The sequence below is a fragment of the Ambystoma mexicanum genome, chromosome 11, assembly GCF_040938575.1.
Source record: "Ambystoma mexicanum isolate Mex_15411 chromosome 11, UKY_AmexF1_1, whole genome shotgun sequence".
Lineage (NCBI taxonomy): Eukaryota > Metazoa > Chordata > Amphibia > Caudata > Ambystomatidae > Ambystoma > Ambystoma mexicanum.
This window is the reverse complement of record NC_090934.1, coordinates 815622537-815640116: the sequence shown is the minus strand read 5'-3', so window position 1 is coordinate 815640116 and position 17580 is coordinate 815622537. Positions and strand designations below refer to the sequence as shown.

General features: G+C 46.9%; 1 protein-coding gene across 8 annotated transcripts in view; it reads left to right on the top strand.

The window, feature by feature from the left end:
- PLEKHA7 (pleckstrin homology domain containing A7) overlaps positions 1–17580 on the top strand; it is a 1516580-nt gene that overhangs the window by 1101103 nt on the left and 397897 nt on the right. For 6 of the 8 annotated variants that reach the window (XM_069623767.1, XM_069623765.1, XM_069623764.1 and 3 more), the window contains one exon: positions 11459–11515. In XM_069623767.1, coding sequence (XP_069479868.1) covers positions 11459–11515 — 57 coding nt within the window. Of the gene's footprint in view, positions 1–11458; positions 11546–17580 lie in introns of all 8 variants that reach the window. The other 2 variants (XM_069623766.1, XM_069623768.1) reach the window with 1 other exon arrangement.

Below are 17580 nucleotides of genomic sequence, written 5' to 3'. Positions count from 1 at the left end.
AGCAGTTTTCTTCGTCCCCTTCATCATCAAGTCGCTGTGATATCTTCTTCATCCTCTTCATCATCGGAGAAGGTTGTGATTGAGAGACATTCACGCCTGCATGCTGTGTTCTTGGTCCTTGGAGCTGGTGCCCGTCCCAGGTGAGCTGTCAGGCTCGTAGTGTGTACCTGGTATCGGATTTGACTGTTGGATGCACTCACACTGTGGTTGGTGAAGGGTGGCTGAGTTGTGGCCTCCAGAACAACTGGTGGGGGTGCCTGTGCGCTCAGACCTATGCTTGACTCTGGAGACTCGGATGACGGGGCAGGGGCTGCGCCGATTCCTCAACAGCCTGGGCAGCCTCCAATAATTTCGATGCAACAGCCGGTACCGGCTCCACAGCTGCCCCTGCAAGGACCTCCCGCAGTGCTGCCGGCTGCCCAACCTGGAATCCCCATCATGGCTCAGGCGAGAGCACCTGCGGCCCACGCTGCTCTGCATGGGCCCCCGGTGGAGGAGATGGATGAGTCGCCTTGATATGTATTTCAGGGCCTCTCAGGTGACGGACGATGACAGCAGAGTGGCCACCATGCTGTACTCCGCAGGGCCTGCAGTCCAGGAGATATTTGAATCCCTCACACCTGCTAATGTCTCCTATGATGCGGCCAAGGCGGCACTCCTTGCACATTTCCTCCCCCTTGCTAATGTGGACTATGAGAGATTTGTTATGCTGTCGGCCAAACAGAAGGATGATGAGACACTGGACACCTTCTATGGTCGTTTGCGCCGCCTCTCCCTAGGATGTGCGTGGACGGACGCAGAAGACATGATGCGCACGATGTTAATCCAGGCATGCTCCTCCGGCAAACTCAGGAGGCAGGTCCTCAGAGAGCCAGGCATCACTCTGCCCCGCATACTGGAGCTCGGCCGTTGCCATGAGGTGGCAGAGGCTCGGGCCAATAAGATGGAGGCAGGATCCCGGTCAGTGAGATCAGAGGAGGTGTGCGTTGTGTGGCGAGGTGGCAGAGGCATGAGATGTCCTGGTGGAGGACACCGTGACAGGGCAGGCAGAGCCGCAGAGTCGTGCCAGAAATGCGGGTACGACCTTCCTCACCCGACAGAATGTCCGGCGGTGGGAAAGACCTGTGGCAGATGTGGACTGGCCGATCACTTCTCAAGGGTATGCCGTGCAGCCCTGCCTGTGATGGTGCCGAGAGGCCAGAACCCGCCGCCGAATGTGGCCCAGGTGGATCAGGGAGAAGTGGATCCCCAGGTGGAGGGTGCCGAGGAGGAGGACGAGGAGAACATCTTCTTCGTCTCGAGCGTGGAAATTCTGAAAAGGAAGAGCCGGAGACAGCCCAGATGTGTGGTGGAGGTCAACCACTCCCCAGTCCCGGTGCTCGTGGATACGGGGGCCTCCGTCAATGTAATGGCCAGAGGACATTATGACCCGCTTGAACCCCTCCCAGGTCTGACACACCGAAGGCTCGCATATTTGCGTTTGGAGGGCTGGAACCGATACCACTGGATGGTGCCTTTGTAGCCTGTGTTGAACATGACCGCTCACAGATCAAGGGTCGCTTCTATGTGACTCCTGTGAGTGACAACACCCTGCTCAGCTGTGCCGCTGCCGAGGCCCTGGGGATTGTCAGTTTCGCCTATTCAGTCTATATGGAAGACATCAATGATCTCCTAAACAAGTACGCAGCACTCTTCAGTGGGATCGGGAAGATGACCGGCGAACCGGTTCGGCTTCACATTGATGAGTCGGTCCAACCGATTGCCCTGAAACATCGTAGGGTACCATTTCATCTGAGAGAGCAAGTGGACAAGGAGCTGGACAGTTTGGTAAACCTGGACATCAACGAAAAGGTGGAGGGCCCGACCCCCTGGGTGTCTCCGATCGTGGTGGCCAGAAAACCTAAGCAACCTGGTTCGGTCCGCATCTGTGTCGACATGAGGCTCCCTAACAAGGCAATAAAGAGGGAGCGGCATCTCACACCCACGATCAACGACATAATTGCGGAAGTACAAGGGGCTCGGTTCTTCTCGAAATTGGATCTCCGAGCGGGTTACCTCCAGGTCGTTCTCCACCCTGAGTCCAGGTACATAACAACATTTACCACCCACCGGGGGTTGTACCGATACAAGAGGTTGAGTTTTGGAGTGTCATCTGCCGCCGAGGTGTTCCAGAACATCATCAGGGGCGCCCTGGCAGATCTCGAGGGCGTCCTCAACATCAGCGATGACATTCTGTTGTTCGCAAAGACAGAGGTAGCCCACATGAGGAGGCTTGGTAAGACCCTGGAACCACTCCAATTACTGGGCCTTACCCTTCATAAGGAAAAATGCGAGTTCATGCGCACCTTCATTGAATTCTTCGGTTTTGTGTTCAAGGAGGGAGGGGTATCGCCCGATCCAAGAAAGGTCCAGGACATCAAATCGGCACAACCTTCCGAGTCGGTGTCTGATGTGAGGAGTTTTCTGGGGATGGTGACCTACTGTGGGCGTTTCATCCAAAACCTCGCCTCAAGGTCGGAACCACTCCGGGCCCTGACGAAGGAGTCAGCGTGGCACTGGGGCCCACTTGAGCAGGCCGCTTTCGAGGACATCAAAGCTGCCCTCACGACGGAAGTTACCATGGCATTCTTCGACCCAGCTCTGGAGTCAGAGATCGTTGTTGATGCCAGTCCTTTTGGCCTGGGGGCCGTGCTAACTCAGGTGGATCGCAACGGGGGAGTTCGGCTAGTGGCATATTCCAGTAAGGCACTCTCAGAGACTGAGCAGAGGTACTCCCAGATCGAGCGGGAGGCCCTTGCGGTGCTGTGGGGCTGCAGACATTTTCGACTCTGTCTTGGGTCGTCCGGTGACGGTGGTAACTGATCACAAGCCGTTGCTTCCAATCCTGGTAGGGTCCTCGTCAAAGCCACCGGCAAGGATTGAGAGGTGGATGCTCGCCCTCCTTGAGTATTCTGTCACCTTGGTGTACCGGCCCGGGGCCAACAATGCGGCGGACTACCTGTCCCGCCACCCGGGAGTGTGCGGTGGAGAGGGGCATGATGTCTGTGAAGAAGAGGCTGACAGCCATGTACGGATGGTGGTGGAGGCGGCCACACCAAACGCGATGCCGCTGGCGGAGCTGGAGGCCGCGGCGGCACAAGACGAATGTTTTCAAGTACTGAGGCACTCGATGCAACACGGCTCCTGGAAGTCCGTCCTCGAGGCTGAGGCCGGGCGGACACATGAGGCCAAAACAACACTTGAGCAGCTGTGGAAAGTGAAGGACGAGTTGTCGTTTTCGGAGTCGGGCCTGCTGCTCCGGGGCGACCGGATTGTCATCCCCCTGTCAAAAGTGAGGGAGGTCATCACGTTGGCACACCATGGACATCAAGGCGCAGCCAAGACCAAGGCGCGACTCCGGTTGAAGGTCTGGTTTCCTGAACTAGAGAAGAGGGTTGATGACTTTGTAGCGGCATGCGTGTGGTGTCAGGCAGCCTCTCCTCTGCAACGGGAGCCAGCAATAGAAGTGATGCCCCGAGGCACCCGGCCTTGGGAGGTCGTCCACGCGGACTTTGGATCGACGTCGGTGGGCACCCATTTCCTGGCAATTGTCGATGAGTACTCTAGATATCCAGAGGTGGAGTTCGTCGAATCCGTAGCGTTTGAGCATGTGGTGGTGGCGGTGGAGAAGATCTTTGCAGCCCACGGGTTTCCCCACACCCTGTGCTCAGACAATGGGGCTCCTTTCCAAAGTGAGCGGTTCTCCGAGCTAATGGAGAGCTGCGGGGTGCAGCACAGGAAGGTGTCACCGCTGTGGCCCCGAGACTCATGCAGACTCTTAATAAGACATTCCTGATCGCCCAGGGACAGGGTCAACCCCTACAATGGGCCCTGTACCAATTCCTGCGGGTGTATCGAACCACCCCGCATGCCTCAACTGGAGTGGCTCCTGCAGAAGCGCTGTTCAAGTGATGTCCCCGGGGTCTGCTACCTGAGGTTGGGGAGAAAGAACCGTGAGTGATTGACAACCAGCGGGTTGCAATGGAAAGGCGAGTGAGAATTGACCAAGAAAACCTGCAAAGGGGTCTCCGGCCTCAACGGCTCGAGCCGGGAGACGAAGTTCTAGTCCGCAACCGACACCCCCATGGGAAACTCTCACTCCCCTATGAACCCGAGCCTTTGGATGTTGTGGCTGTCAAGGGATCCATGGTGACGGCCTCGGATGGGCGATCTGCCGTCACCCGAAATGTGAGTTTCTTCAAGAAACTGGGTGATCCCCGGACTGAGACTCCGCCTGAACCTGACCCACCAGAGGACCCTGACGCTGGAGATTTACGGGACGAGGTCCCAGACTCCCCAATCCGGGGAGCCGAGGCTGAGGGACACCACGGGTCGGAGGTAGGCAGGAGGTACCCCCAGAGGGCTGGGCGAGGGAAACCTGCTTACCTCAGCGAGTATGTTCTTGGACACTTAGCGTGTAAACTGTGATGAAGGGATCCGGGTGGTTGACAATAAAGGGGTGTTGGGTGTGCAGTGGTGGTTTATAGTGTAGCTGTGTGTTAAAAGTTATGATCATTAAAAGTGCCGTTGTTGTGATTCCTCCCGAAAAAGGAGGAGTGTGGCGCTGCCCGTAATGACAGGCTTACGCAGCGGCGTGACGTTGCACGCCGCCGCCGAATGTATAAATAAAGGGGCGTTCCCGGCCGCGAGGAGAGCGACCGGGAAGCCCGAACCGAAAGGCTGTGTGCGTGTGTCCTTTCAGGTGGGGGGCTTACGGGAATGCAGCGAGGGGCTCAGGACCGCCCCCCAACAGTAACCACGTCAGAAACCTTTCCGAAGGGAAGGTTCAAGTGAAATAATATTTATATAATTTTATTGAATAGTATTTGAAATGGTTTGGAAGTGAAAGGGATTTAGTTTTATTTGCCCTGCTAATATACCAGGCTGGAACCAGGTGTAGTTGTGATCGGGGAGAAAATGAGCAAGTGAGTTGCTCTTCCTGCATTAGTGCTTTCATTTGTCTAGATCATGATCCTCGTGGTCATGGGTGAGCCGCACCGAGCAGACTCAACAGGGTATGCTTTTGCAGTTTATGAAACTACGCTGCGTACCTCTTGTGAAAGCTTTTTCGTGGACCAACCCACACAATGGATGCGGTGCAGCAGTCACAGCTGATTAGCCCTGGCAAGGATTTCTGCTTGGACGGCCGGCACTGCGGCCCTGCAGGCAGCAGGTAGGTGCAGCAGCCCGTGACCAGCATACACAACGCGGAGGGCCCACCACCATCCCCACCCAGCACTGAATACACACACCCTGACCTGCTTACTCACTCGAGTCTTAGTGTTTTAGCAGCTCATCTGCACACGCAGACAGGAGGGAGAACCAGTGAGCCACAAGTGCTGCTGTGAGGCAGCAAAATGGAGGAACGAGGCACACGCAGCAGCGTGCTTGGTAGCTGTGGCCACGCCCCTCAGATGGCCAAGCCCCCTCTGAGGTCGCAACAGACTGACAGAGGTCGCCAGCCAATGAGCAGAGGTCGCTCGTGCGACCTCTGGCGACCCCTGAATGACATCCCTGCTTGCAATGAAGGAGTAGAGGCGAACAGAAGCGCTGAGACGGGTGGAACTGCAAACTCACTTGTATCCAGAAGGGAACGCCAGAAAGCCACGGAGAACGCCACCCATACCGAGCAGATTTTACCTCACTGGTGCAAATCCTGCAACAGAGAAGGCACCCTGGTTTCTCATAGTGGAACGGGCGGAGAGACCAGAGAGTGAAAGGGGGAGAAGGATGGATTACCCTAGACCAACCTGTACATGGTGCATAAAGGCCCGAAGAGAGAAAGAAACATGTAACTCTTAGGGTTATGAGCGCCCAAGAAACCCAAATATTGTAATCAGCCAAACGGCTCACAGAAACTCCTGAGAACCAAGAGAGACATTTGTGGAGAGGGGTCACCAATACTCCTGTGGGATAAGTGAGACATTGGGACATAGAAACCCAAGGGTTCCACAGGGGCCCAACAGTACAATGAAGAAAAAATTCAAGGGCAACACAGAGACCACCAAGACATGAATGCTGTGGGGAGGACCCACGCAATTGGTGGAGAGGGATATACGTGAATGTTTGATCTTTTCAGGAACTAGAGTCTTTATTTTGTAAACTTGAGAAACGTTTAGAACTTTGACAAGATGGGCAAGAACTGTTAACCCAGGAGAACTGTTTGCTACCACTAAGCATTGAATCCAAAAACAGGGGGGATTCCTGTAAACCCTGAGACAAATCAGGGTGAACAACTCCTCTAAAGTTAGGACATTCTGCCTAGTTTTTGTTTGTTTTTTGTGAGTGGTCAGGCCAGTTCAGAGGATAGGTTTCGACAGAGGAGCATTTTCTGTTATTTTTACTACTGACAAGCACGTTTAGTATAGTTTGTTAGGAAGGTAACTCGCCTTTTAGCATTAGGGCATGAAAGGTGTTTTCTTTTTTAATTAAACAAAACCCTTGCATAACATGTCCACTGGCGCACATCCTTCTTCTGGCTTGCCATGGTTAGCAACATATAAATCGCTGATAACTGTCCCTGAGGTTATTCAGGAAGGCTCCAGTGGGATAAATTGAGCAGGCACATTTGCATAGTTCCGGATGGTCATCTCTACTTTCAGGACCGAGACCACAATTTATATAAAATGTTACACCATACACCACAAAAGGTCTCTAAGCAAGCTAACTTGCCAGTTCTTGAATGGGCAGTTGACGGACGGATTTCTGTTCAAGAAACGCCACGTAGAGTCTGGCTCAAACATTTGCTCCAGTAAGGCTGTCTCAAAGGGTCCATACCTGCTCCGGTCTGTCAATCTCTCAAGGTATCCCCCTGAAGCTGCCAGAAAGTATGTATATAGATCCAAAATTTCCTCGCCTCCTGCATTATAGGGCTTGCACAATTTGCACCAGCTACTTCATATTTGCTTTTTTGTGGCTAAGAAATTCAATTTATCAAAGCGTGTTTTTGTGTCAAGTGGGAAAGCCTGCAATAGTAAAATGTAGAGGAATGTTTATATTTAGGATATGAATGCACCTGGCAAACATCAATAGCAGATTCTGGCATCTATCTAAATTAATTTTTATTTTCTCTAAAATATGCTAGTTTAACTCAAAAAGGATGTAATATCACACAGGTACATTGATTCCTCATTACTTTTGTCTGGGTCCTGGAACAGCGTTCTTGAACGGCCAAAGGCGAGGCGATTAATTTAGCATTGATCAAAATAGTATTAATTTTGGAGCCAAACACTTGCTAAACATTCTCAGTTTCCTCCATTACTTTAGATCAATTGAGGCAATCCCGTTACAGAAAGAGAGTCTGAGGCATCAGTGTTATGGTAATATTCTTTGGGGGGGGGCTGCAGAAGATGGACCAGTCTCTTATCTAAATAATATTGCAAGGGGTTTAGTTTAGGATGCAAAGAGTAGGGGGGTAAGTGCAAGCCCTTGCTTGTCCCCCACTCTACCACCACTCCACTTCCATACCTGTACCCTGATTACTAACCTTTTTTGTTTGGTCTGCTATAAATGTTGTACAGATGTGGTGAACTTTGGAGGGAGGCCTTCTAATACTGCCTATAAAATCTCCCTGTTGACCATGTTAAATACCTTTATTGTGGCCAAGAGCAGAATTGCCAAATGTTTTCTGATATTACTGCAGGGTTGAAGCTATTTGTAAATCCCAAAAAGCAAATTGGTGGTGATTTGCAAAATAAGACACAATTTCATGCACATTTTATAATGACCATTTAAAAGTTTGATTGTGTGATAAGATCCACAAAGCCTTAAATCTCTATCATCTTTGGGAAAAGAGACAAAGAAGTCCCACCTACATGATTCCGAAGTAGTGTCTCCAGTTAGTGGGTGTGCGTGTGAGAGAGATAATCTGCGCATTCACACTATGCAATATAGAACTGAATTATGCTGCCATCACAAAGCACAAAAGCATATAACTTTTGGAAAGAATGCGATACCGGTGATGTTACTTCATGGAGACCATTGAAGCAAAAAATATATATTTTTAAATTATTTGTATGTGTGATCAATTATATCTACTAAAAATAATATTGCTACTTATTCTCAAGGAATATCTTTGTCCACAGTTACAATTGTAACTCATTGCGGTCCGGAAAACCTGTCTCACATAAAAAAACAGAGTTTATTTTGTGGAAGGAACTGTCATACACGTGCAGACTGGAGTGACTGCTTTAAAACACACATTGGATGGGGCCGTAGAGACTATATCGGAGGTAGGAGATCCCATTGATGATGAGGCATTCAAGAATTGTAGAATACTGGGGGAGAAGAAAAAAGGGTGATAGTTGGCAGGATTATTGGGAGCAGCCAAGGGATTTTTGAGTACAGTCAGGACTGCAGCCACCTTGAAGCAGGCTGGAAAGAGAGCGGTTGATGGAGGATAGGAAATATTAGAGTTTAATTGCTATATGCACCGTGAATCCCTGAGGAGGAAACCGGTCAGCAGGGGTACAGGAGGTAACCAGCAATCCTAAGGATAGGTGGCAATTTGCAGAGGGGAGCAGTGGTGAAGGTGCAGAGGGAGAAGATGAAAGGGATTTGTTAAAACTTTTTGCCCTCTGATACTAATTAAATGCATTCCTCCCCAATGATTTTCATTCACTATGGTGTAGCCCTCTTGTATGTTTAGTAAGCAGGTTTAGACCCCCATCTATGATATCGTGTCCCATTTTCATGGTGACTGCAGGCAGGTATCCTGGAAAATATGATTGGCGTTTGCCCTAGACAAATGAGGTTTCCACATGCTAAATGTATAGGTATTGGCCTGGCGTCATGTCACCCCCAGGTAAAAGGTATGCTCACTGGTGAGGGTCTGCACGAGCAATATGGTGGGTATGCCATGTTTGGGGGAGAGGGACTGGTTTCACTTGTGAAGGAGACGTGTAGATAATAGATGGAGTAGAAACCCAGCCTGCCAGGAAGTGAGGGCCTTTCCTGCAGTTTGGTTACTAACTCAAGGTAATCCTGTGTGTGCCGGCATGGATCCAGTCTAGGATTCAGATAGGCTGCGCACTACACTAAGTATGACAAGGACTCCTACTTTGTTGTACACTTTGGGCCCCATCTCTGCTAGTGCGGAACCAGAAACGAAATGCATAGCTCTATTCTGTAATGTGCAAGCAAGCGCCCCCCCCCCTCACCTCCCAAGAGATAGACAGTCACTATGTATTCATTAGATATCACAGATCCTCCAGATGGGTGTGGCTCTACATGACTCAAGATATTGCAGAGACATTAATGGGTGGCTACCTCTACGAATATTCTGGCCTAAGAGATGAATGAAGTATAAAACAGAAAGCCCTTGGTGTATATCCCTAAATCCCCTCTTAACATTTGCTGATTTAGTGGGAAATGATCGCCAAGAAAAGAGGGACAGGCTCAGTCCCATGTACGCCCCCAAATGAGACCGAACAACCCGATGTGCCCAAAACCAAAAAGAGAGATCAGAAACAATGAATTAATAAATCACTTTGCTGCCTTAAACAAAGATGTTAAGACTAGGTCCAAACACACAAGTTATCTGGTCTCCTAATGGGTAATGAGTCTGATAGTCATCTCCTGTGTTGCCGGTACATACAACGATCTCAGCCACTTTGGGTCGAAATTATGCTCTTTCCAAGGTTCAGTCCAAACTGCCTGTAATGTCATGAACTTTACTGCAAAATCTAAGTGTATTCTGCTGCTGCATTTGTGTTAAAGGCTTTTCTCTGTAATGTGGATGCCTCCCAGTGCTCATTCAAATGGAAGGAGTAAAACTTAGATATTATTTTTTTTAAGATGATTTGATTTTGACTACAAAATCTTTCATCTATCCTTAGATAAATAAAGGGAGTTGTCACTCACAAAGCTATGCCCAGGCCATTGGTTGTGTATTCAGTCACTGACTCTCCCTTACATTGTGGGGGAATTGTTCATGAAATCTTCAGTTCCTCTCAGGTTTCTGGTTTCCCGAAGTAGATGAATGGAGGCAATGCGCGCTAAGTGTGGGCTTGATGTGTGTGTGGTGGGAATGGAAATATCCTCAGGTTGGCCTCAGTACCAACCTTCTCCTTTTATCCACCTTTGTCACAATTATTAGTTTTAAAAGTGATGTTTTAATTGCTTTTAAAGGATCTTTTAAAAATGTAAGCCAGAGGTTCATTTATAGAGAAACCTGGGTTTTACAAAATGCTATATTTGGGTGAAACAATTTGAGGGGGAAAAACGTTTTGCCAGTATAATTGAATCGATGTGGACAAAAAAGATGCAACAGAGGATATTGAACAAATAGAAGAGTAAATAAACGTGTCAATCGCAAGGCACAACTTGCTGAAAGCGGTTTGTTTTACAAACTATTGGAAGAGTTTGTCGGATCAATATTGTTGAACAAGTATCTCTTTTAAAAGTTATGCCCCAAACCCCTTAATCCTTTCCAAAGTTGTTAAATGGAATAGAAAGAATACCGATGGTTGCCTTCCTAAAACCTACAGTGGTATTGTACATTCCAATGCATTCACAATAGCATATAGACTTAAAGAAAAATGTGTTAAGAAGCGACAACATATTGCAGTTTATAAAATGCAAGAAGGCAAAATGTATGATACTTTCATACTTGTGATTCTGTGAAGCAAATGTTTTTAGAATGTTAGATAGACACATTCTTAGATCCTCAGCAGACAGCCTTTCTTTTAAAAATAAAAAAGTTGCATTTCGATAAATCGCTTCAGTTAGTAGAAAGGCTTTCGTCACTGGAAATTTGTATTTCTGAAATACATAATGCTATGCTAGGATTATGATACCATGCCTATTACGGTGTGTTATACTGCTTAATGAAAAGAAATTCTATACATAGGTTTTAAAAATTGAATAAGACAGTTGATGGGAGGATTAGGGTAAATGATGTGTACACACACTCACACAATTCTCTCTCTCTCTCTCCCTCTCTCGCACACACGCACACGCACAAACATGCGCGCTAAACAGATGTAATGCAATAATCGGAATCTATGCTATGTGGGAATCTCTCAATGACTGGTTACGTGAGTCAAGTATTTTGCGAGTTCGAGACATCCATCTGTAAAATGGTGCAATTTGTCCTATTCAGCAGTCTATGCACAGAAGGGCTGGCCCAAGTTGCTCCACCTTTTTCTATTTGACTCATGCAGTGGAATTAGTACTGTTTTCAATTGAGTTAGTAACGTTGATTTCCGACGTATTCCATATCTATGACATGTAATCACCACAGCTGTGCTGATTACATGTCATAGATATGGAATACGTCGTCGGACCATCCCATCGAAAGAACGTTACCAGGTAAGAAAGTAACTTGTTCATTTAATGTATAGATTTGTAATCTTTTGTTTGCAGTCTATTGATTTCATCGCACTGTTGACAGTTGTGTTATTTGTTTCCATTGCTGCAGACTGCTGCCCACGTGGATAGACGATCCATGCCATCGATGGGATATATGACCCAGACTGTAAGTGCACCCAGTTTGCATGGCAAGTCGGTAAGCGTTCTGTTCTGATGTGCCGCATGAATGTTGGCTTCACGTCCTTTAATGAACTTTGATTATATTTGTACGTTGGTGGATATCTAAGCTTCAGAAGGACCTTTTCTAGAATGTTAAGAGTTGTCTTCCCTTTCTCCCATCAGGCATTCCCAAGATACTGGATAATCAAAAGGGGGGAGGGTGTGCTATTAAGTGCTGAGCAGGCTGCCTCTTGCAGTATCTTCTAGTGGTCTCTTAAATTGGGCATTATTCGGTTCTTTCGCCTTCTCGAATGTTTGCCAATTAAAATGTTCATACTCACACCTTCTGCCAGCAGCTTGTTTTCCATGTCCAAAGTATTATTCCGACCCTCACATTCTAAACAGATGAATTCTAAGGTGAAAAGGGTAATGTCTTTGGCCTTAAGTGCTTTAGAAATGTTCCAAAAGGAAAGATGTGTAACTTCAACAGAAAGAATTTCAAGGATAGGGATCCTTGTTCCAGAGGGTGCGATCCTTCCCCTGGATTCTTCTTCATGGTCTTATTTATTCACAAGGAACAGTTCCTGGTGTTTGTTCTTGATTCAACAACAAAGAATATCCAAAAAACTATTGCCTTTCTCTTGTCAGGAAACCTGGTGTACTCTCCTGCCATGTTTCAACTTCTTATTCTCTGGATTCAAACATACCTTTTGGGATGGTCTTGATGTATCCTTCTCAGGACCTTTTAACTTCTGTATCCAACTCTGCTTGGCCTTGCCTTGTATACTTCTGTACCAGGACTTCCTTCACACTCTTGTACTGCTTGGTATACTCGCCTGCCATGGCCTATCTGTATTTCACACACTTGTAACTACCTGGGTTACTCTCCTGCCAGGACTTTTTGTCTGCAAGAGTCTGTCTTTTGATATTTAAGAATCAATATTCTTAAATGTCTTCTGGATGAATTTTAATTGGTGAGCGTTTGGAGCACATATAGCCACCAGCACCCCCACCTCACTTTGAGCATCAACAGCCTGCCATCAGAATCTTGTTTGACCAGAACAATCCCCATCCCTGAAGACTTGGAGGGAGCCAAGCACAAATAACACTTTACCACCTTCCTTCCAAAGATTTTGTATCCCCAGTCTTCTGTAGTGGGTTTCCTGGGCAAACAAAACAGAAAGGTTATGCCTGCTGAACAAATTCCCCAACAGGGACCTATTGGTGGGTGAGTTCAGTCCCTAACATTAAGGATTGCCATTTGAATGGACTTAACCATCATCCAGGGTTTCTATGGTGCATGCCCAAGACTAAGGCAGCCTTAAGGGGCCTCCAGGATGGTGGCCCTCTGTCTCTTACGATCACATGCCATAGAGTCTGTGAACCCTCCTGCCTCCTCAACCCCTACTCCCAAACAACTGAACCATAAATCCAATCAAAGTGAAAATAGCAAAAACAACGTAACATCGGAGATGCCTGGACCTCTTTCCCAGACCACTAGGATAGACTCGCTCCCCCCCCCCCTGTGCTTACATCTATGCAATACAAGATCACCTGCCCTGGGAACCTCCCAGGGCTCCCCCATAAATAAAGTTACAGACCATCACAAAACAAGGAACAATCATATTTTCCAAGCCCCCTTTCCAAGCCCCCTTGGACAAGTCACTTTGGTCTTCTTTCTTGCGAGGAAGACACTTTCCTGAACTTGCACGTTCCAGGAAGCTTTTTCTTGCCACTTCTACCCCCGAAAGAGCCCTGGGAAATTGTTCTGGATTCTGCCTTTCTGTGGATGGGGTTGCTGTATCTGGTTCAGTGTGAAATTCCTCCATCATGAGAGGGATTTCCTCAGTATTGATCAGTTTTTAGCAAGAGACCCCCATTCAAAGGAGATGGCAATTGGGAAGGCCCGTTTGTAGCATATTCCGCTCTCGTTCAACCACATGATTAGGGGTTTAGAGGCCTTCCTTCTAATGAGGGTGTCTACCGACAGGTCCTGGAATACGGTAATCTTCAACCCTTCCAACACAATCTCCCTTTTCTCACGAGCCAGGTCAAGGATTTAATTTTGTCTCTCTGGTAGTGGCACTTGACTATCACAGACCTGGGTCTGCCGGGGGCCCCCACACATCTGTGGAGGTAGTCAAATTCTACTTCTCCTTCTTTGCTCCCATCAAACGGACTCTTCAAGATGTCCCTGACCACCTATTCCAGTGCATTCGCTGACTCACCATTAGCCTCTAGCACTCAGCAGAGGCGAAGATTGTTTCGATGCTCTGTGTCTTCCAGGTCAGCCATTTCTGGAGCCAAGCTCTCTGTCCTCATGTTCCAGAGCTTTGATTCTCATCTTTATTTCCAGGATGTCTTCCAACAGCTGATTATGTTTGAGGGCTTTGACCCGGTCTTCCATCTTTACCATTCTACTTCTCAATTCCGTCATGGAGCGTTCATTATATCAGCCTTGGTGACAATCTCCAGGTTGATTCTGGATCGGACTTTGTGGTGTGTTGGACCATTCTAGCTCTTGTCCAGTTCAGAGATCCCAGGCGCCCAGCACTTGATCCTAAGTCTACCTGTCTCTCTTGGTGTCCCTTCTTGAGGACCCACTAACAATACAGACCCATGCTACTGTCCTGTCAGGTGCGCATTAAAACTCCACACAGCAAAAGTAGGTGGGGACCCCAGCAGTCTCATTATGGAGGACACCTCTCCCCCTTGAGGTCTTTTCAGAAGAGGACACGGGCCAGTGGTGCTCCCAGGCCTGTTTCCCGGGAAGGGGCGCAGTTTGTGATCTTCCGCTACTCCACCAGGCCTATGGCATGAACTTTGGTGCCCTTCGGATGCCAGCACCGGCTCACTCTGACATGTTGTATCAGCCTTCTGTGTGGGGATGCCAGGTTCTCCACTGTCCCCATGTGGCTTTCGGATTGGAGCTCCGCTGCTACCTCAAAGGGCTCGAGGGGTCCTTTGAAGGATTTTCCCTACGAGACCTCCTCTCTTTGGGTGGCACACCATCAGCCCTGGTCTCGAAGTAAGGGTGGGCCATGGTGGCAGGGGGTCTCCAGTACCTCACCTTGGCAGTGTGGGTCCAGGGGTGCACGGGTGTCGGGGGGAGCTGCCCAACTCCACACGGGTTGGACGAAGCCAAGAGATCATACAACCATCTTTCCAGCACCCCCTGGCGGTCTCCACCTCACAGGTTTAAATGCAAGTGCATCGACCCAGCCTGACGACCTCCCATCATTGGTAAATGAGCCCCAGTATAAATAGAAAAAAGAGGATCAAAAGTTGGAACCCTCCCATCCCCTGCACACTGTCAAATCCTGTCATAAAATGGTTAAGTATTCAATTCTGAAGATATCAAATATTTACATAGATAGCCTATTCATAAAAGACAAAAAAAGAGATTTTTTTTGTTTTTATTAAAAAACACAGATTTAATCAATGAACAATATTGTCAACAAGAATGTATACAAAGTCCAAAATAAGTGTCTGATGCGTTTCGAGATTATTCTCTCTTCTTCTTGAGCCAAAGTGAACTCTGGATAGATAATAAATAAAGAGAAAGATGCTGTAAGCATGTCTATCAACTAAAAACATTTTTTGATAACACAAGTCAAACACATATTAGTAATAACATTTGAAACATGTTCATAATTTCCACAATGATTTCCACTACGAAATCAGGATGTAACTCTCCTAATGACTGGTTTCACGGATATCTTAATTGAATACCTGGCTCACATAGAGTGAGAGTCTGCTTCAAAGTGAGAATAGAGATACATGAGTTTAACTCATATAAGTGTACCTTTGCCCTCCTTAATGTCTATTAGCCCAATCACATGTAACTCTAAGAGATATCTCTGATCGGGATACTAATCGAAATCTTTACGTATTGTTAAGGGGTACCTTGAGCCTGTCCTGTGATCCTCCTTAAATCAGAGGTAATCCTTGTGTTAGTAAAATGATAGAACAGCCCTAGAGACTCGAAACGAGTCAGCCATTTATGTTGGTCTTTCTATACATTCTTGTTGACCGTATTGTTCATTGATTAAATCTGTATTTTTTAATCAAAACAAAAACATCTCTCGTTTTTGAATAGGCCATCTATGTAAATATTTGATATCTTCAGAATTGAATACTTAACCATCTTATGACAGGATTTGACAGTGTTGGAGGGGACGGGAGGGTGCCAACTTTGGATCCTCTTTTTTTCTGTTTGTAATGGTGGTTTTGTGCCAGGGCCATTTTTCCTCCCCTGAACCTTAAAAATTGAAAATACCTACATTTAATTATGTTAAAAGAGCTTTGCTAACTAAGTTAGGAGTGCACTCGCAATTCTTTTTTTGTTTTTGAATGAGCCCCAGTAGCCTGAATAGCGTAACCTATAGTGGACAAAACAAATCTTCAGATTTCACTACTACACAAAAAAATAACAGATACAAACTGCATCAAGAAAATAAGACCCGAGTAACAGGTTAATAATCACTACTTATTTTTCTTTCTTTCAGCAGCCTTTAATAAATAATGTGGAAGCCTATATTATACCACACATCAGAATCAACCATTGCCTGCAGGGCTATGGCGTTTCTGCGAGGGACCTTGAGGGGCATTGAACTGAGCAAATAACAATATGGCACAGCCCTATTGACTTTCTAGGGAAGTAGCTGCAGACCTTAGGTCACACAAGCACAGCGGTCTGTCTCTGCTGCCTCCTTGCTATGAAGCACCAGAATCATGTATGACTAATTAACATCTGGCAGAGGGATGCCAGCAAATTAGTGTCCTGGAATGCCAGGCTGAACCCTGCTGTAAGACCATGTTCAAGGACAGATAATCACTGCTCTTCCACGTGCCACTCTCCCTATCAGCTTGCACTCTCCTCCCTCCCCCCCACACTGTGCCACTACTTGCTGATAGCCTGGCCCAGACTCCTCCTCCTCTTCATCCATCAAGAGTCTGCAATGGAAAGCAAGGATAGACTTTTTCCCTATCCTCGATCGTGTTGCCATGGCAGCCATCTTAGGTTAGACCTATCTTTCCTTTGATGAAGGTGTGCCCCACCGCACACACTATATATTGAAGAAAACCACCCTAATACAAAAAATATTCATATTTTAGCACCTACTGCAATCAGCCATGTCCTAGTAGCTTTAAACCCAGTGTTCTGGGGCAGGCTTTCATGGTAACAGTTCTAAGCCCTCACAAGGGCCCCCATGTTTTGTGTGCCCACCATGGCTTAGGTTAGCAAGAAGTTACTGGCCGAGCCTGCCCCAGAGCATGGGGCCCTACACTCAAATGCTATAAAGAAAATACTTAATCATTGTTTTCAGGTGCTATCAAACTGGAAGATTTTTGAAGCCATAACACTGTATAACAAAATTGGTTATTCTTCTTATGATATTCCATCTACATATCCACATTATTACAATTGTTATTATTTGTTTTATTTGGGGTCTGGTAAATGATCTCATATTTCGTCTGCATATCAACATTATTACTATCAATAATATTTGTATTTTTCTATTTGTGGACTGGTTTATATATTTCTTCTGTATTTGGTTCCTGTTGTCACCAGCCTGTTAGATCAAGCTATCGTCACTGAAGTACATGTCCTGAAGTTTTCTTTGACAATTCTCTTTTGAATCATTTTTACCTCCTCTTCTGTAAGTGATAACGTATGACAGAAGCGTCAGTTCTTCTCATGGTATTGAATTTAATTTCAGTGCAAAACAGTAGAGTGTTCAATTTTATCGGCAGGGGATTTCGTATCATTCTTAATTTAGTCATCTCCAACCTTCAAGTACATTCTAAAATTGCTTGCTGGATGCTGATTTCAGTTGTAGGTTAATTTCTTCTTCTGTCTGTCCTTTGTATTGCTTAGTGTTGGCTGCGAACCTGCCTGAGATGGAATCCACCTTTATGACCAATCCCATTCTGGCTAATCCCACTTCTTCATTCTCAGAAACCTGACCCGTGAGGGCCATCATTTTGGATATTCTGGCACACTACACAAATGTCTCTACTTGACCCAATTTGGTGCAATTCTGGATTGCATTCAAATTGTCATGCTTT